The sequence below is a fragment of the Penicillium waksmanii genome (genome assembly GCF_028829765.1).
Source record: "Penicillium waksmanii strain IBT 27052 chromosome Unknown utg000008l:1.0-5622682.0:1.0-5626561.0, whole genome shotgun sequence".
NCBI lineage: Eukaryota > Fungi > Ascomycota > Eurotiomycetes > Eurotiales > Aspergillaceae > Penicillium > Penicillium waksmanii.
The window spans coordinates 2564137-2583256 of NW_026643254.1; the positions used below are offsets into that span (position 1 = coordinate 2564137).

General features: G+C 48.5%; 8 protein-coding genes across 8 annotated transcripts; 4 read left to right on the forward strand and 4 right to left on the reverse strand.

Moving 5' to 3' along the window:
- Positions 1 to 61: 61 nt before the first annotated feature.
- N7481_009269 (putative isoamyl alcohol oxidase) lies at positions 62 to 1884 on the forward strand (the record flags this gene model as incomplete). The annotated part of the gene is made up of 3 exons (XM_057268488.1): positions 62 to 300; positions 370 to 570; positions 642 to 1884. The coding sequence occupies 3 exons, from the start codon at positions 62 to 64 to the stop codon at positions 1882 to 1884; spliced, it is 1683 nt and encodes a 560-aa protein (XP_057119165.1).
- Positions 1885 to 3519: 1635 nt separating this feature from the next.
- On the forward strand, positions 3520 to 4775 carry N7481_009270 (putative glycosyl hydrolase; the record flags this gene model as incomplete). Its single annotated transcript, XM_057268489.1, has 3 exons — positions 3520 to 3993; positions 4049 to 4305; positions 4364 to 4775. 3 exons carry the CDS (start codon positions 3520 to 3522, stop codon positions 4773 to 4775), a joined length of 1143 nt encoding a protein of 380 aa, XP_057119166.1.
- A 279-nt stretch (positions 4776 to 5054) lies between these two features.
- On the reverse strand, positions 5055 to 8049 carry N7481_009271 (glycoside hydrolase family 35 protein; the record flags this gene model as incomplete). Its single annotated transcript, XM_057268490.1, has 7 exons — positions 5055 to 5552; positions 5617 to 6314; positions 6465 to 6814; positions 7029 to 7152; positions 7213 to 7403; positions 7433 to 7896; positions 7957 to 8049. 7 exons carry the CDS (start codon positions 8047 to 8049, stop codon positions 5055 to 5057), a joined length of 2418 nt encoding a protein of 805 aa, XP_057119167.1.
- Positions 8050 to 8825: 776 nt separating this feature from the next.
- Positions 8826 to 9559, forward strand: N7481_009272 (glutathione S-transferase family protein; the record flags this gene model as incomplete). Its single annotated transcript, XM_057268491.1, has 2 exons — positions 8826 to 9211; positions 9271 to 9559. 2 exons carry the CDS (start codon positions 8826 to 8828, stop codon positions 9557 to 9559), a joined length of 675 nt encoding a protein of 224 aa, XP_057119168.1.
- A 232-nt stretch (positions 9560 to 9791) lies between these two features.
- N7481_009273 (MBL fold metallo-hydrolase) lies at positions 9792 to 10595 on the reverse strand (the record flags this gene model as incomplete). The annotated part of the gene is made up of 1 exon (XM_057268492.1): positions 9792 to 10595. The coding sequence occupies one exon, from the start codon at positions 10593 to 10595 to the stop codon at positions 9792 to 9794; it is 804 nt and encodes a 267-aa protein (XP_057119169.1).
- A 1226-nt stretch (positions 10596 to 11821) lies between these two features.
- Positions 11822 to 13672, reverse strand: N7481_009274 (Zinc finger CCCH-type; the record flags this gene model as incomplete). The annotated part of the gene is made up of 6 exons (XM_057268493.1): positions 11822 to 12025; positions 12078 to 12452; positions 12519 to 12874; positions 12943 to 13243; positions 13355 to 13402; positions 13472 to 13672. 6 exons carry the CDS (start codon positions 13670 to 13672, stop codon positions 11822 to 11824), a joined length of 1485 nt encoding a protein of 494 aa, XP_057119170.1.
- A 2787-nt stretch (positions 13673 to 16459) lies between these two features.
- Positions 16460 to 17656, forward strand: N7481_009275 (uncharacterized protein; the record flags this gene model as incomplete). The annotated part of the gene is made up of 2 exons (XM_057268494.1): positions 16460 to 16791; positions 16858 to 17656. The coding sequence occupies 2 exons, from the start codon at positions 16460 to 16462 to the stop codon at positions 17654 to 17656; spliced, it is 1131 nt and encodes a 376-aa protein (XP_057119171.1).
- A 191-nt stretch (positions 17657 to 17847) lies between these two features.
- On the reverse strand, positions 17848 to 19009 carry N7481_009276 (serine hydrolase domain-containing protein; the record flags this gene model as incomplete). Its single annotated transcript, XM_057268495.1, has 2 exons — positions 17848 to 18036; positions 18092 to 19009. 2 exons carry the CDS (start codon positions 19007 to 19009, stop codon positions 17848 to 17850), a joined length of 1107 nt encoding a protein of 368 aa, XP_057119172.1.
- Between the last annotated feature and the right edge of the window lie 111 nt (positions 19010 to 19120).

A 19120-nucleotide genomic window follows, 5' to 3' on the forward strand; every position in this document is an offset into this window, starting at 1 on the left:
AGCAATCGACCTGCCGATCGGCAAACTTAACCACACTTCCGTTCTTTTCCTCATCCCCACCATGAAGATTTGGCTAGCAACAGTTGCGGCTCTTGCCTCAACGGCACTTGCTGAATCCCAATGTCACTGCTTGCCTGGAGATAGCTGCTGGCCCGCCACATCGGAATGGTCTTCATTGAACCACACCGTCGGGGGTCGTCTGGTTGCGACCGTACCCATTGGCACCCCTTGCCACGCACCCACCTATGATGCCGCCGCCTGTGCGGCGCTGAGATCCAACTGGAATGAGCCGTTGCCTCAGTAAGTGATGCACTTCCTCTACAGAGTGCACTCCAAGGAGCCGTGTGGTATACTAATCTTGGGATTTAGTCTTGAATCATCCTCTTCTGTGATGCAGACTTATTTCGCCAACCAAAGCTGCGATCCCTTTACCGCAAAGAATCGTCCATGCCTGCTGGGCAATTTCGTTAGCTATGCCGTCAATGTTTCCTCTAGCAAAGACGTCGTTGCGGCTGTGAACTTTGCCCGGGAGAATAATATCCGTTTTGCCATCAAAAATACTGGCCATGAGTGAGTTTTCTTTTCCTTTTTTGTTCTTGTTTTTGGGTTAATGCCACTGGATAATTGCTAACCATACTTAGCTACCTTGGCCGTTCGACTGGTGCAGGTGCTCTCTCCGTGTGGACCCATTACCTGAATGGTATCGAATACAAGCAGTGGTCCGACTCTGCCTACCAGGGTGCTGCATTCAAGGTCGGTGCCGGTGTTATGGGCTACCAAATTCTTGAGGTTGCCAAGTCCAAGGGCCATGTTATTGTCACTGGTGAATGCCCAACTGTTGGACTGGCCGGTGGTTACACCCAAGGAGGCGGCCACAGTGCTCTGAGTACAGAGTTTGGTCTCGGTGCCGATCAAACTCTCGAGTTTGAGGTTGTTACCGCGGCTGGAAAGTGTGTAATCGCTTCTCGGTCTCACAATGCCGATTTGTTCTGGGCCCTTAGCGGTGGCGGAGGCGGCAACTACGGTGTCGTTGTATCCATGACCGTCAAAGCTTATAACGATGCGCCCATCGCCGGCGGTGCTGTTCAATTCACCGCAGCCAATATCACCACGGACACCTTCTACGAGGCCGTGTCTGAATTTCATCACCAGCTCCCGAAGATGATCGACCAAGGTGCTACCGTCATCTACCAGATGACTGCCAGTGTTTTCATCATCAGCCCTCTGACCGCGTACAATCAAACTTCGGCCGAGGCAAAGGCCATTCTCGCTCCTTTCCTCCAAACCCTGACCAAGCTTGGAATCAACTATAAGGCTGCCTTCACCCAGTTTGATTCGTACTACGATCACTACAATAATTACATGGGGCCTTTGCCGTGGGGGAATCTGGCTGTCGCCGCATACCAATATGGTGGTCGTCTGATCCCTCGTGATGTTCTGGAGAACAATCCCACCGGCATGGGTACTGTACTGCGCAATCTGACTCAAAACGGCGTCATTGCGGTTGGTGTTGGTATGGATGTCTCAAACCCTGGAAATGTCTCCAACGCCGTTTTCCCAGCTCTGCGCAATGCTGCCATAACTATGCAAATTGGAACCATGTGGAACGAGACCGCTCCCTGGTCTCAAATGGTCGCTGATCAGTACAAGATCACAAATGAGTATGTCCCACAGCTGGAGGCTCTCACTCCGGACAGTGGCTGCTACCAGAACGAGGCCAATTTCCGTCAACCAAACTGGAAAAAGACCTTCTTTGGTGACAATTACCGTCCCTTGCTCTCCGTGAAGCAGAAATGGGACCCCAGTTCCTTTTTCTATGCCTTCAAGGGTGTTGGTAGTGATGCTTGGTCTGTCTCTGAGTCAGGACGGATGTGCCGCGCTTGAAGAAAACTCCTGCCGATATTTCTGATATAGTAATGAATGGGCTGTAACCTCAGCGAGGTAGGCTCAAGAATCACCACATTGTCGTGGAGGATATATAAATGCAGGTGATGTAGTATACTACTAGAACATGAGATATTAATAGCGAAATCAATTCATCCAAGGTTAATGAACTGAGTTCAATAAAGAAAAATACAAATTCTTCTTCTTCATGTCTTCCATATGCATGAGTCACCTGGTTAGAAGATATTATAGTATGTGTTGAGCCCTGGAGATCAATGGTGGTTTCGAAGGCACACCTGGGCAGTGAAATCGATTCCATCCAGGATTAAGTAGTAGGTACTACTAGTAGTAGTTAGTCACTAGCTTCAAGACACCGGACGTGACATTCTAGCACTGCCAGTGCCCAGGTGGACAGAGAAAAAATGACTGTTCCCGAAGTCCTAACCTCCAGGGCTTGGAAGGGTTATTATATATCCATGTAATCGTCCACCTGGGCAGGGTTGTCCCAACTCACCTCGCCATTCATAACTTCCGACCGGAGTCTATCTGGTTTCACCTGGCCTATTCACAAAAATATACTAGCTAAGTTCGAGTCCAAGTCACGCTATGGACATAGTACTACATACTACCTGACAGATCACCTGGGCAAGAGGGCATCCATTCTTGGTTGAGAAAAGCGGATATTTGCCTAGATCCACAGAGAGATTCAGTAGGCTGGTATCAGTGCAGACAATAGCCGCTGGGTCTGCTGGATGCACGCCGTGAGACATTAGCGCCAATGGGGAGCATTCTGCAGGTGGCTTCTCTCTGACGTCAGGAAATGACACGCGCATTGACACATGGCCAACATGAGAAACACTGCGTGTCTCATGGCGACCGAGATGTGTCTAGCATTCCTAGGTCGGTAGATGGAAGGATAGTCACGTTGGAGTCATGACCAAGGAAGGCCAATCAGAATGAACTTCCGACTCAACTAAGCCCATTGGGGGCTAATTATAACGCCGGGGTCGTATTGACCAATCAGGTTTGCGAGACCCAATAATAAATTCAATGCTCCAATTCACTGATGGCTCGTTGGATGAATGAGGCGCTCGGTTCAAAGATTTCCTTGGGCAGGTCTCAAAATAAGAGCCCGAGCGGCGCTTGGCCATACCGCGCATGCCATTAATTCCGAACAGCAATGCATGGAAGCCAAGCCTGGGGCAAAGGTCTGGCAAGGGGTTCCGATCCTAAACATTGTGGAGGTTACAACACAATCAGCTGGCTATCCCTTGATATGATCACATCGGTTTGGAAGTCGACTGCAGTCCAACCAGCTGCGCTTCACAGAGGCCCTACGTATCTTTCTCGATGACCTGTAGCCTGTGCCTGTTCAGCTCAGACCTGCATGATTTCGATGACTTGTGATGAAGTCGATCCTGCAGATCAGGGGGGATAGACAAGTGGGCCCGCCCTACCTTCAGCGATCTCTTCTGCCAATCAAGTCGGCTGCGGACAAGAATGCATACTTATTCTCCAATTCAATTATGTGTCTAAGAACCTGCATTTCGTGCCGAAGCTATCATATTTAAGCAGCACGTCTTCGCTCCAGATTACCCCTGAGTAGGTCATTTCGTGCCGGCACATCCTCGAACAATGTTGTTCTCTCGTGGTTTTTTTGCTCCGGTACTCATCCCTTTCCTTCTATCAGGCGGCACTCTTGCCAACGACGCCCTTGAACGAGCAGAAGAAGCTTTGCGCACGCTGCAAGACTACTACAACGATGGTACCGGGTTGTGGAATACCATCGGATGGTGGAATGGCGCGAATTGTATGACTACGATTGCAGATCTTGCTTTAGTTGATCCATCAGTGGTGGAGACTGCCGACTACGTCTTCAACAACACTCTGAATAAGGCACCACCCTCCAACCCAAATCCCGGTCCCGAAATGAAGACGACCTCTAAACGGTCATTATATTCCCGAGCTGGTGGCTCAGCGAACGCATCACAGTGGCTCGACTCGGCTTATGATGATGACGCGTGGTGGGCCCTCGCATGGATTGCTGCATACGATGTCACGGAGGATAATACCTACCTATCGCTGGCCGAAGGTATCTTTGCTGCTTTGGTTTGTATTCTATTTTATTCCTATACACAGCATCCTCGCGCTAATGAACACATAGACCAAGGCTTGGGGAACTCGGTGCGGTGGGGGCGGTATACCATGGAACCCTACGGACGGCTACATCAATGCGATTACGAATGAATTATTTCTCTCTGTGGCAGCGCATCTATCCAATCGCGTCCCATCAAGGAAAAATGACTATGTGAATTGGGCGATCAAAGAATGGGACTGGTTCACCGCTCAGGGGTTTATCGGTGAAAACAATACAATCAACGACGGATTATTGGACAACTGTCAAAACAACGGTGCTACAGTGTACAACACCACAGTCCCCCAGGAAATCATTCGCTCATATATTCTAACGATTAAATAGATGGTCCTATAATCAGGGAGTTATTCTTGGAGGTCTCGTCGAGCTGAACAAAGCGGCCCCCAATGACACCTACTTACAATCTGCGAATACAATCGCAAAAGCTGGGATCGATACGCTCGCTGATTCGAACTACGTTATTCACGATTGGTGTGAGAATACCGATTGCGAACCAGATGGAACCCAGTTCAAGGGAATATTCATGCGGAACCTGCAAATGCTGCATCGAGCATCGCCAAATGAGATCTACAAAAAGGTCATACAAAATTCGGCGAACAGCATCTGGGAGAATGATCGAAACGAACAGGGCCAATTCGGCGTAAACTGGGCTGGCCCTCCTTCAGCTGGAAAAATAGATGCCTCGACGCACAGCTCAGCCTTTGACACGCTGGTCGCCGCGGCGGCAATCCAATGACCATGACAATAAAACGAAAGCTATGTTGCTTGATTTCATGCCTGTCTATGGCACAAAGCTATAGTCCCATGTAATGATGAGAAGTCCTCGGAATGACATGATCCGTAAGCGAGTTTCTCATCACCAACAAATGCTCTTTCATCTAGTATGCCCCCTGGCGCGACACCCAAGAAGGCTGTGGGGCAGGATCCGGCTTTGTGTAACCTGAGCGGGTTACAGCCGTGGGGGTCTGTTCTAGATTTACGAGCCGAGCACCTTGCTCGTCTTGTGCCCAGAGAGTTAATGCAATCGGTAATCTGATCCAGGACTGCCCGAGTTAGGTGATTCCGCTGCAGATCCATTGAACACAAAGCTCATAGGGATGTCCCATCCTTCGGGGATATCTAGATTGAAGGATGTAGTGAAAAATCCAACGCCTGCTCTTGCAATTCCTTCACTTATTGGGCTAGATGAAGGCCATTTCGAGGCTGGCGGCTTCGGATTATGATAACCTTGCCTCTCAGCATACATGGCAACTTCATTCAGAGGTCCTCTGGCGAGATCATGATACTGTTCGCCGCCAAGATTCCCCGTCACTTTCCACGAAATATCAATTTGGCTATGGTTTAGCAGCTGGTAGTTGAGGATGCCATGCGGAAACTTGATCGCATCAGTACCAGGGACCTCCTCGTCTTGGCCCATGTCGTCAATCAAGATGGTAAGCACATAAGACTCTGCGGAGAAATTATTGGGAAACTGCAAATTTTGAATCGCGGTGGTATTTGAGCCACTCCTCGTCTAGGATCCAAAGGAAGGTTTCATTCAGCCAGATGGAATGTCCGAAGCCAGTTCCACCTGATACATTTAACGAAACTAATGACTCCATTCTATTTGCAACAAAATCGCCACGATATATTAACGATCCGGTGTGGAATCCATAATCAATAGAATACAAATTGGTAGGAGTGTCCATACCTCTAGGGTTGTTTGTGGTCTTCGAACAGGAAGTCCATTTTGAATCGTCGTAGGCGGGTTTGATTTCGGGTAAAGAATCAAGGAACTTCCAGTCCAAGTTGGCTAGGCTTGGTATCTTGATTTTGGGAGGGTTGTACTCCAGCGTTGCTGTCAATTTTCCCGACTTTGTGCGCGAAGTCCGCAATTCATTTTCATTGAAAATGATCGTTTTCAAGTTACGCACCGGAGAAGAAATTACCTCAATCTCTGTTGTGGCATTGATATCGCCTGTGACTCGAATCACTTGATCCTCAAGCCAAATAGAGCGAATGAGATGCCCGCCCTTCAAGATGACCATATCCTTAGACGGCGAAGAAAAATTGCCGATCGGCTCTTCGGCAGGCAGTTCCAATGGCCAATATTCGTAAGCCTCGTTTCGCCAAAGAAGGTATATCTCGAGATCAGAAACGCGCACTATGCGGCGTTCTCGCTTGACCTGCCATTGTATCACCCATGCTTGGCCTTTCGGAGTGAGGATGACGTCGGAACCCTCAACAACAGTCGTGTTTCCAAGATGACGAGACAAAGCAAACACATGAAGCTCGCCTGCTCCGCCGTAAAGAATCAGTACACGTGCCGAACCTGCCCCGCGTGCCCATGTGAATATTTCAGCTGTGGAGTATATTAAATTAATGCCGTCAAGATTATAATCTGTAGTGTGGAACCTGGAATCTCACCAGTTGAGACTGAGGTGACCACCAAGCTGTGGTATGCTGATGTTTTCGATGCGTGTTGGTAGATGCAGTGTGTATTCAGTGTTGCTAGTAGAGCTGAAGTTGGCATGCCTCACTAGGTAGAAGTTCGTTTGTGTGTCGTTTCCATAGAGTGGGGTTACGGCGATGGAAGCTGGAGCCCCGTAGGAACCATTGATGCCTAATCCCAGCGCTGCCGTCAGGTATGCCGGTGAAACCTTGAGGAAGTTTGCTTCCAATTTCTGCTCGCTGTACTTTTCACGCGAAATACCCCTAGTTTCGGTGATGGCTGCCCCATAATCATAGGAGGTATAACCTCCTTGGTAGCCATCCCCAGTTTGTACCACCAAAAGCCTACCAAATATATTAGCATAACCTCAACATCGACTAAACAAAACGAACGAGCCATGTATATATTGAATATATTAACGCCAAATCCATAATTATTCTTGTAAACCACTCGGACAGCCTCTTCGTTTACGAGTTCAGCGCATTTATCCTCGATGACTCCTTCCCTACCGCAGATTGAATAAGCCCGTTAACCGAAGATGGGATAGGATTGACTTACCATCCTCCACCCGACCCTCCTTGGAACTCGACGATGGAAAAATGCGTGTTTGGGCTGTACTTTTCATGAAGAACTTGCCAGTCATAAGGGAATCTATAAGTAGACCAGAATGTTGGATTACCGCCTTTTGTTCTTTATCGTCAGCAAACAGGATATACGCGGTCATCGATTTCTTCACACTCACAGTCGTAACGAAAAGGGTACGAATCAATTCCGTAAATATCTGTCGTTCCAAGGCCTGACCCTGGGGCCCAATAGCCCAAGGCCTTATTGTCATTCACGATGAGAGGGACAGTTATGCAGGCATCCAGCAGCTGCTTTTCGACATATTCCATGTATTCCCGGTTCATTTGTTCATTTGGGTAGGACATTCCTCTTCAGAAACATCGGGCCATGTTGCGTACTCATTCTCAGGTTGAACCATGATCACAGGGCCTCCGTGGGTGATCTGTGCTCTTTCGATAATTCGGCCCATTGTTGACATATATTTTTCCGTTGTCCTAAGATATTCTGGGTCATCGGAGCGGACGGTCGCATTGATACGCAAAACCCAACCCGGAATACCACCTGCTGTCGTCTCTGCATTGATGTACGGCCCAGGGCGAGCGATAAGGTATATCCCGGCTTCGATGGCGGTATCGAAGAATTTTTCAAGATTCCATATCCCTTCAGTGAAAACCTGTCTCGGATTTCCCTCGACAAGGCTCCAGTCGACGTAGAAAGATACTCCATTGAAGCCCATGCTTTTCATCTTCTGAAACACATCGAGCCACAGACCTGGAACTGGAAGTCGGAAGGGGTGAAATTCACTCGAGAAAATCATGATTCGCTCGCCTCGAACAAATACTGAATGCTTGTCCCAAGTGAACTGCCAGGGTCAGTTCGGTATAATAGACATCCTGATCTGTGTAAATTTCCACCTACTTACTAAATCTTGCAAGTCATTGCCTGTTTCAATCAACTTTGCATCGACAGAGCTAACTAGTAAGGCTGCTTGGACTTGCAGTCCGAGCAGCCACATGGCGACTCCTAGATAATTGAAAAGACATATTTCCGAAAAAAACAACAAGAATCGTTTCAAAATTGCATCGCCAGTTACGCCAGTGTTCACTGAGAGCGGGGTTTTATTAAACACAAACTATTCTAGCCCCCGCATCTCCATGAATTATCCTGCGGGGTATTGGAAGAGGAGATGAATCGATCCAGTGAATCTGATTGAGGGAAGATAACACTTCGCCGCATTCCATGTAGCGAGCTTGTACCACTAGTTAGTAGTTAGTAGTAGCAATAATTAAAGATCGACGCTGTTTTAAATAGCAAGAGTGGTTGACAAGGCAGAGGTCCGGTTAAATGAGCCCAGCTATTTATCCATGGAAATGTAGGACGATCGCCCTTATTTGGCCAAATCCATGGATACAAAAGTACCCGTCCAAGTAGCCAATGGGCTTCCCAGCCAGCCATAGTAAGAACCATTCTAGGTTCCAGAGATCTGAGAGCTTCACACTCACTACTATACGCTACATGGTAAAAATTATGAATTTACAAGGAAAGGTATGATCAAGTGTTAAATTTCGAGACTTGCGCGACCACGGATTGAATTTCCGGTCAGAATTTGATGTCGCGGAGTAGGGGCTGTTCGCAAAATGTGCTAACTCATGGATGCAACTTTAAATCGAATCCCGAGAACCATCTAGATGACATCATATTTCAATCATCTCCGCATTTATCGTATCCCCCGCCTTTCTTCATCTTCAACCTTTGATAATTTCGATCATTTTTATCAAATGTGTCTATAGGATGGAAGCTCATATCAAGCCACTCCTCTTGCATGCGCATGCTACGGGTCCCAATCCGATCAAGATTGCGATCGCCTTGGAAGCCCTTCATGTGCCATTCACTGTGAAACTCTGGGATATGAGCGACGAGCCGGACAAAGGTGTGAAGGGTACGACTTTTCTCAAGATCAATGAAAACGGACGTGTTCCTGCCCTTGAGGATCCGAATACAGGAGTTGTGGCGTGGGAATCTGGGGCATGCATGAATTATATCCGGCGAGTATACGACCTGGGAAATCAGATTGGACCATCCGGAGGAACGGCGCAAGACCTTGTCGATTTTGAGAAATGGGAATATTTTCTACTGTCGTCTCTTGGTCCGATGACTGGACAGGTGAATTGGTTCAGGTACGCCCTGCACCTAACGCATTCTTGGTATCCAGGCAATCACTAATTAATCTTTGAAGACACTATCACTCGCAGAAAAATGACGATGCGCTCCAGAGATACGTTGCTCAAACATACCGATGCTATGATGTTGTGGAGGAACAATTGAAAAAGTCAAGCGGAACAAGCATCCTACCAAGCAGAGTGACAGCAGTCGACTATCATTTCGAGCCGTGGGTCAGACAGCACAAGTTCGCTGGCCTCTCTTTGGATAAATATCCCTTGATCACCAAGTGGCTTGGACTCATGGGCTGCCGAGAGGAGGTCCAGGAGGCGTATTGCAAAATCCAACACGATGCAAAAAAATGATCAAATGGTAGTTAAAGCATTTTTCTTGCCAGATCCGCCTGAGATTTAACACATTCATTCATTGCGATTGATATAGTTGTACAAATTAATAAACATTGAACCTTCAAGTTTTCACTATCTCACAAAAGAGCGGTGTACCACCCCGGTTAATATTCCCTGGGGCACAATGACAGGATACAAAAGCAAGGCTTTCCCGTCATGCGATCTCCCAGACATCTTACCGCCGCGCACATTAACCTGCATCGCTTGATGTACGATTCGCGGTGAGGACATTATCACGCTCGGTCCTCCTGCGAACGAAATAATCTGCCTCAGCACTATTTTTGATGTGTTTGTTCATTTCTTTCTGCTCGCCGACCGTCACATATGGTATAGGATCTCGAGCCGCAGCTTCGTTTGCCGGCGGGTAGTCATGTCCAGTATACAGTCGCGTATTGGGAGGAAAGGAGAGCAGGCGTTTGATCGATGCGAAAAGGACTCTAGCATCCCCACCAGGGTAATCGCAGCGCGCACTACCAACATCCGGATTCAAAATACTACCCTCAGTAAATATACTCTCCCCGATGAGATAGCCCATCTGATCGGGCGTATGTCCGGGCAGATGTAGTGCGGTCGCTGTCAGATTGCCGATCTGGAATTCCTCATCCGAACCGAATAGATGCCCAAAAGCATACTGTAGTTCTTCCTCTGGAACATCATACCGACTTGAGAAAACCTTCTGGGTATAAGTAACGTTTTCACCAATTGCAATTGGGACATAGAGGTGGCCATTTTTCCAGAGTGCATGTTGTATGTCATAAGCGGCGGTAAGGTGGTCGCCGTGCACGTGTGTTTCCAAGATCCAGGTAACAGTGTATTCGTTTTCGCGGATTATACAAAGTAGGGCGTCGGCCGAGCGACTGGTTATTGTAAAGACGGTCGGTTCGTAGTCAAGGCCGGGGTCATTGATGGCTGCTTCTCTCGTCGTTGGGCAGGCCACGATGTACTGCCAGGTGCTTGTTTTAGGCTCAAATAAAGTGTGGATTACTGGCTCCATGTCGGATTCTGACTTCAATGCACTGGCAAAATTCTGTCAAATTGGAAGATGGCACAGGCTCAAATTCACGTGCTCGAATGAATCGAATGTGTTGTGGCCAGTATTAGGTATTTATAAGTCATACTTGTCACTTGCAGGCGATTGCGTCCGTCCATGCGAAGGAATGGATTAAAGAACAAGAGGAAACTCATTCCTCCGCGGAAGAATGACTGAGACTAAATGCACAATGGCTACTAGCTAAGTTCTGATGGGCCGTCCTCGTGCCTCATGCACGCTGGAACCCGTCGTCACATCTCAGGACCTGCGCCATTGAGCGTGAGATCAGGTCTGGACGTCTCTTGAGAGATCCTCCACCTAGAAAGCCTAGACTTGATTGAAAAATTATTTCTTGACGGTGTCAAGCAAGTAGGTATTCATTTACCTATGGTTAGCGATACATGGAAACTAGTATTGCTATTCGAGGGACATGTCAAAGCATACTCGCAAGTAAAAACTTGAAGTTAAATCGATATTCTTTGTTTAGCTTACTGCATATGATTAAACTTCAAGCGATCAAAGTTGTATTAATTCCCTGAGGCCATGCAGTCCCGGGAATCCGTCCTCTCGTGTGGTCCCTAATATGGCGACCGACATACCCATGATGAGCGAAAGCACGGCATTTCGGACAGGCGGATCTAGTAATTACAATCGCCAAGAACAATACGAGTCCAGTGGTTGAAGACAAGTAAGTTATCATATTGGTGCAGCTCTAGACAAAAAGGAGTGTGGGCTGTCACAGCAGCCAAGAACAGACGGAAAGAATTGCCAACCGGGAAAAATGTCGCATGTACTGGGCTCCAACTCATTAATATCTTGTCAATTATCCCGAGGTTAAAGGTATTACCCGTGGCACTGCTCAGGGAAGACAGTGCAGGTAAAATGTTTTGGGCATTAAGCGGATTAGATATCTGGTTACCCGAATCCCATGTGGTCATACCAACCTTCGTTGATTCTATCGGCTGTTCCTGCACGAGAATATCCGCAGGAAACCCAACCCTTTTTCTTTTTTCTATCCTGATCAGGATATTGAGCAAGAGCATACTTTCTGACGATCACTGAAATCCGACTCTGTAAATCTTGTTTTTTCCTGTCGGTCTCACCTCACAAGTAGGATTGACCTTTAGTCGACGTTGCATGCATAGTTTGACATTAATCAATCGCATGATGTTGGGTTATACCCGAGCACACTAGCCGAAATAGACTGTGCTTGGGGAAGTTTGACTTGTGATAGATTCGCTACTGGATGAGTAACGGTCTCCATCTATGGTTTCGATGGGATCAACCCAGCGGGCGACTTCAAGATCCAAGGTATGTCCTTTGTGGTTAAAGCGACACTGCCAACTCTTCACGGCCTTGCAATTAGGCTTCTGGCATAGGTGCCCCAAGAAGCACTTGATTGAACGGCAGGCGCCCCCCCTTGGTGCAGGGGTGTTGCTGGACGACGTAGCGGAGGACGTCAAGAACAGTCTCGGAGACATCGGTGTGGTCATATTGACAGTTCATATCCCCACATTCACCTGACAAATGATAGCTATTGCAAACCTTGGCGATCTTCGCCCGGCGGTGATATTGATCGTGAGCTTCCGAGGTAGGCTGAGGGCAGTAGGTATCTAGACGGTCGCCGTCTTTATTGACGGGGATGTATTCCGTAGATTTGAGATTCTGAGGCGGTAAGTGGGTAGACAGAAACTCTTGGGATCGTCCCACGATATGTGGTGTTGACCAAAGTTGCTTGGGTGATTCGTCTCCGGGCCGAGACAGATTCTGATTGGGCATGACGTGTTGCTTGATGCAGCCACTTCCAAACTTGCAGATTCCCTGTTGACGTGTCAGTTCTGAGTTGGCACTAGATCAATATCCAGCAGCAACAGCGGGGAATGGTACCTTTTGGAAGTGTTTGCAAAGTGGCTTCGTGGGCCCCGCCCCATTCGTACCATGAGTGCCATTAAATCCGTTGGAACCGCTGGTACCATTTGTAGGGGAATGGGCCAGCTTGGTATTGACCGCAGGCACCGGTTTTCCGTTAGTAGTAAGAGAAGTAGACATGAAAACGGAGGGCATTTCCTTAATGGGAAGACCTAATTCTTCGAATTCCCGGTGGAATCCAGCTGCCTTGATGAGGGTGATACGGTCACTTTTGCCCTTGTACGGGGTCAGAAGAGAGCCATAGCCAGTGTCATGGCAACCTGCAAAATAGATATGTCGGCATTGGTTCATATCGGCATACAATCGGAACATCTCTGGACGGGATAAAGTTAATATCAATAGCTCAATGGATGGAAGGGTTACTTTTGTCAATCCACGGTACCTCTGATTTTAAAATCGCTTCCTTCCTTCTTCTCTGCGGCATCAACAAAGTCGAACAGGTCCTGGGAACGGTTAAAGGCAGACGAAAATGGCGACAGAGAGCGAGCTTCGTGTCCAACCATGCCATTTCGTGCCAAGACTTTGGACAGGCCTAGGATGTTGGCGTAGACACGGACCATAATACGGCACCGGTCGGCCTCAGCACCCATAGTGGAGTGCATCAACTCTTTCACGGAATCGCTCAATTCCTGAGCGGCGTTGATGCCGCCATCGCTACCAGCCTTAATAAAACGTTCCTTGAACTGTGAATTGTTAGAAGAATGAGCCGGGTAAGACAAAAACAAACCTCCCACACAAAAAAAAAGAAGAATGACAAGGGAGGGAGGAGTGCAAATAGTGACATGGTTACTTACCAGGTAGCCATCACCGTCCACGAGAACCAAAACGAAAGGATTGCGCTCCTGGAAATTCATTAGCTCCCGAATTCAAGACTCGGCCTTGTCAGGTGTCCAGGAACATTAGTATCATACCTGACCGCGGGCCTGCTTTTTGTACTTTTCGCGACCTTCCTTGACCTCTTCGTAGTCACTTTTCAGAGCGCTGTAGTCTTCGAGGACGTTGCGGAATTGATTCAAGACGACTTGCAACTTTTCATGGTGAGACTGGTTCTCACCAGAGAGGGCTGCAAGCTGGTTGTTTAGGGAATCTATATCAGAATCCCTTAGCAGCATGGCGAAGATGGTGGGAAGGCATATGCCCCCAAGGAATGAAGAACAATGAAGATATCTCTCATACGATGGCTGTAAATGATGGATATGGTAGGATCGAGGAGAGCAAAGGCAAATAGAAAGCAGAAAAGGGAATGCAGATATGAGTGAAAAAGTCAAGATGACACGAGTGAAGGGTGGGGGAAAACAAATGATTTGCAGAATTTCGATGGGGGTTTCACCGCCCACGTCCCCCCCCTTGCGCCGTGACTTTGTGCGTTTGCAACTCACTCATTCATCTAGTTGGGCATTCAATAATTCATTGATTCACTGATTAACACCCTATGGCTGACATTTATTGTGAGCCCAACTTGGTATTCTTCAGGCTCCGCTGAAACACTCGTGACGCAGCCACCCCTTTCAAGCGGAGGTGGCACCACCCCATCAACAGATCTGCAATAGTATCTGCAATTTAGTCCACCAGATCACTTGAAGACTTGGCCCTAAAGGTTTAACTTTGTGTCAGCCGTTTTGACCCTCTTTCTCACTTCCTCAATTCCCTAGGGCCTCGCCGGTCTTACATGAGTTGAAGTGGATACGTCATCACCAAGGCCCAGCACCCACGACGTGGTTGATGATGCCCAGTGACCATTTACATGTTTGATCCCCAAACTGATGTCTGGACTATGAGTATTCCGAGACAATCTGCGATTATCCTGCACGCTTGGACCAAGGCTTGCTCTATATGAACGAACGGTCTTCGGCAGCGTTTGAGGCTCGCTGCCCTATCATGACCCACCAGGGAAATAGATTCCCAAAGATATGCGTTGGCCTGAGCGTCACATAGTGACACAAGATCCTTCCATGCGGCTACAAACGCGGGGAACCCTAACAGCTCATCCGGTCGCTTCTGCACGATCGCATGGTTTTCCAATGGGGTAACACAGGATCTTGGCTTCGTCAGGAACAGCACCCAGGATGTGTAGGGGTGAATGCCGTTCCGCAACTCCCCATGTCTCTGCGCAAATTCGCTCAACCAGTCTTTCTGAGTTATCGTATAGATTGGCCCCAGTCGACACCCGCGAATATGTCTGCGGGAACCGGTCGTAAATGCAATCTGTAAAATCTGGCTTACAGCTATTGCAAGATACAATTGGGGATGTACCCACCCGTTCAAAGGTAGGCCTTGCAGGTAGGTCGTTGCGCTTGAAATTTAACTGCTTAGATTTATCCCCATGTTTGCTATCTACTATAGTCTACGGCGCTCCACAGTCACAATCGACCTAGTGTTTCTGCTAGGGCAGCAGTGTACCAAAATTACAAGTGTTTCCTAGTATACGACCCCCTTAGTGAAGCTATTCTACCTACAAAAATGACTTGGACCTAACCCTGGAACACCTCGACAGTTCAGGGCACTACTTATAGTATTACTGAGCAGGATACCAAGTACCTAGTAGTAGAATGTTCACTAGTATATCTCTAATACAGTCACCCTAATCGGCAGACAAGAATACCCTTCCGGTCACATTTCGGAAATGGCTCCTTGGTCGGGTGAATCTCGGTTTGGAACGAAGAGTCGATGGCCGGAGGGTTTAAGGTTGAAAGATGAGACGGGGGGGATTATTTATCTCCCCGTTGCTGCGAAAAATGGTTAACATAGACAGCTTTCTCTGTCTGAGGCGAGCAAAGACCTATTGTGGCGTAAGAAGTGAAAGACATTGTGCGCCCTTGTACCCGAGGCCAGATGGACCTTTGTTAGATTATCCAACGCCATCTGTCAGATATTTTTGTTCTTTTTCGTGTGGTTGCCAGCATGGAGTTATCTGGAGACTTGACGAGTCCGACTCGGTTCTAAGTTTACTCAAGAAACGCGGTTTCTCACCAGCTGGAGAAGACATACCCTCTGAGCTCTAGAGTATTTCAAATTTCTTAACCTGGCCTTTTCCAACATTGGAAGCTCATTTACGAGCGCCGTCAAGTTGAAGGATCTCGGCGACCCGACGACGTCACCAATGGCAACAAGCTGGGGCTCGTGGATGCCATTTTCCTATATTTTGATCTAATGTAAACGGGTTTATGTTTTGAGAAGAGAAGCAATTTGAATTCACCTGTTTACTCTCATCTACAATCGGCTTAAATAGTGGACTCAAGAGATATGATAGCGGATGGCTCCCCTTAATTGTTGAGAATGCTTGAAATATCATGGAAGAAATGATCGGCTCGTTGCAAGGTTAATTCTGGTCGAATATGCTATGCGGCATACGTATCTATGTATACAGGTAGAGAATTCGACCAGTAATAGTCAATTTTATTTTGTTCAACTTAAGTTCTCTCTTTGGGAAGGAAAATAATCAATAGCTTGTTGCATTCTCCACGATGAACACGATGGGGTATTGAGCTCCGATAGCCCCGTATCACCGTCAACGCCGCGGGTCTTTTCCAAGCCTGCAAATATCACAGGGTGATGATTGCACAACTAGGAGTAAAGTGCGCACCGTGGGCCTTTCGCGGAAGTGGAGGCATCTAGCCCGTCTAGGTATGCAGGACGGCCCGGAGAAGCCAGTGCTCATGTGAAAAAGTTAAGGATCATCGGTCGGTTGCGATTGGTCCCGCTCGAAAGTCTGGAGAAGTTCAACTCGCTCCGCTGCGAGGCTGCCAGCCTCGGCCTGCGCCCATGATCCACCATATGATCCCTGTGTGACAATGAGATCGGATCAGACTTTCAGGCTATAAACAACCCCAGACCACCCCGGGCTTCGATCGCTAGCTCGTCTCTCCACGTCTACCGCGTCGCAGTGCACCGTCGTCACCATGAAGTACGTCCTTTTTTCGCTGAGCGCGTTTGTCTTCTACGCCATCTTCTATTTCGCCAAGGTCAATGGCCTCGATGCTCTCGGCCATAAGATCGTTGAGTCTGGCCAACTCCCTGGTCTCAATGAGCCCTTGCGCAACTTCTATACGGGTGTCGAGCCCATTGATCGTATCTTGACTCTCCTGACGGTATTCTTCTACCCGACACTGGATGGCCAAAGCCCCGGACTGCTCCTCCACAGCATCGGGTTTTCCGGTACCTTTGGCGCGGCTTGGACTCTGGTGGTCCTGGAATCTTGGCGCAAGGGCAATGCAGGCACCGTGGCTGCTTAGTAGGTGGTCCTTCTGCAAATCAGAAATTGCGTCCTGCATTCAAGATAACTGACACAGCTCAATAGCCCCATGCTTTTCGGCCTTGCAGCTCAAGTGCTTACCTTTGCATTCGCGGCCCCTCTCTTCCTGGGTCTCCAGCTTGGCTCCTCCATCACAGCACGTCGCCCTCATGCGGATAATATTCGCATTCCTCGGGCCGTCCTCGCCACGCTGCCGCTGATTTTCGTGGTCGGATTCATGGTGCCGAGCCATGCCATGATTCTTCCCGCTCCAGAAGTCATTTCTGTCGACTGGAAGCAAATCGCAATTGCTATCTGGCAGCCGTGGCCTGCTTACGTCTCAATCCTGAGCACCGTTGCTTACTATGTCTTGTCACCTTTCTTCTCGAACAACCACCGAGCTTCCATGTCTGGCCTGCGCTGGGTTTACGCGTTCGCATTCCTAAATGCAAGTGTTTCCCATCTGGTTTCTTGGGTTTTGTCCCTGGCCACCGTTGTGGTTCCAGGCCTGTTCCAGGCTCAATTCGTCGAATCCCTGCATCCGGCGAAGGTCTTTGAGATTCCACTTCCCTGGTCTGGCTTGAAGGTTGACACGGTGGCTCAGGGTGTTCACGCTTTCCTTCGCTGGGATTATCTGATTGGATCTGCCGGTGTCCTGGTTTGGGCTCTGTCCCTGTATGTGGTTGCCCACAGACAGATTCTGAGTACCGTATCCTGGCCTAGTCTTCTGGTCAAGGTTGGTGTTTTGACTGCTCTGACCGGTCCAACCGGTGCTGCTGTCGAATTAATGTGGGAGCGTGATGAGCTCGTATTCAGCGAAACTGGGGGTTCTCGACAGGTCACCAAGGCGAAAAAGTCTTCTTGATTTTTCGAATATTTCCAATGTGTGGTCGTGGATCTTCGATAACTGCACAGATGACCTAGTGTATGGGGTTCTCCTAGAGTAAAAGGGCATTCGCGTGAACCCGCGCCAAAAAACGCCCGAAATCTACTCAATTATCTTTCAATGTTGTCAAGGTAGCCTGTATTGTAGTCTAGCTATCTGTCTGTCCCAATCTAAAAGACCTTGAGGACTTTGTAGATCTCCTCAACATACGCCTTGGAACAATCGTTCCCTAATGCGACTTGCTGCATCTTGTTCATAGCATAGGCAATGGTTACTCGGCGCTCTAGATCCATGATAATAACCGAGCCACCCCATCCGCCCCAGAAACAGAGACGGCCATCTGGAATCCAAGGCAGAGACTGTGGAGATGGCAGACCGAAGCCAAGTCCCAGACGCAGATAGAAAAAAAAGAACTGCATCCGGTCCGGCGATCTGTTCCTGAACTGCCTTATCGATAGTTTCTGGCGACAGATACTGCCTTCCACCGACCGTGCCGTTGAGAGACATGATAGAGCCAATTTGAGCCAGAGCCCGTGCATTGGAAATGCCACCCACACCACCCATCTCTGATTTCCAGAATCCGTGTGTGTTGCATTTCTCGCCAGAACCTATCAAAGGAGATCCCATATAGGTCTTTGCTGTGACACCATTGGGGTCGAGACTGGCAAAGGCAGCAGGATCAACATCAGGGGGAGGGAGAACAGGAGCAATACGTGGCCAGTCCTTTTCCGGTCTTCCGAGATCGAAGTCTGCATCCAAAGGTTTCGCAATCTCATCCGCAATAAATTGTCGTAGTGACTTGCCGCTCACGCGCTGAACAATCTCACCAACTAGATGGCCTTGATTCACTAGATGGTAAGCATTGAGTTCACCAGGAGCGTGCCAGGGCGCTTGTGCAGCAAGCTTTTCGTTCGCTGACTTGACATCGTAGATATCCTCCCAGGTCATCTTAAGCGACGGTTCCCAGCCGGAGACACCAGAGGAATGACTTAGGATATGGGCCACCTTCACATTTTCTTTCCCATTTGCGCCGAATTCCGGCCAGTATTTGGCGACATTCTCGTTCACATCCAACAAGCCACGATCGACCAAGATGAGCGCAGCCAGATTGGTGACAACTTTAGAGCAAGACCATACCGGTGTTATGGTATCCTCATTCCAAGGCCGAGTCTTGGATTCATCTGTATGACCTCCCCAAATATCGACGACGTTCTTGCCGTCGATGTTGATACACAGTGATGCACCCACCTCTTCGCCACTCGCGATTTTCTTTTGAAAAAGCTCGCGTACCGAATTGAATGCGGGGTCACACGGGCCGTGCGTGTCAGCCATGGCGCTCAGGAAAGACGAAAGATGAAGCACGGAAATAAAGTAGCGTCAAGAATTGTGGAAGAAAGAGAATTAGACGCTCAGATATCCTCTAGTTGTTTCGACTATGGCAGC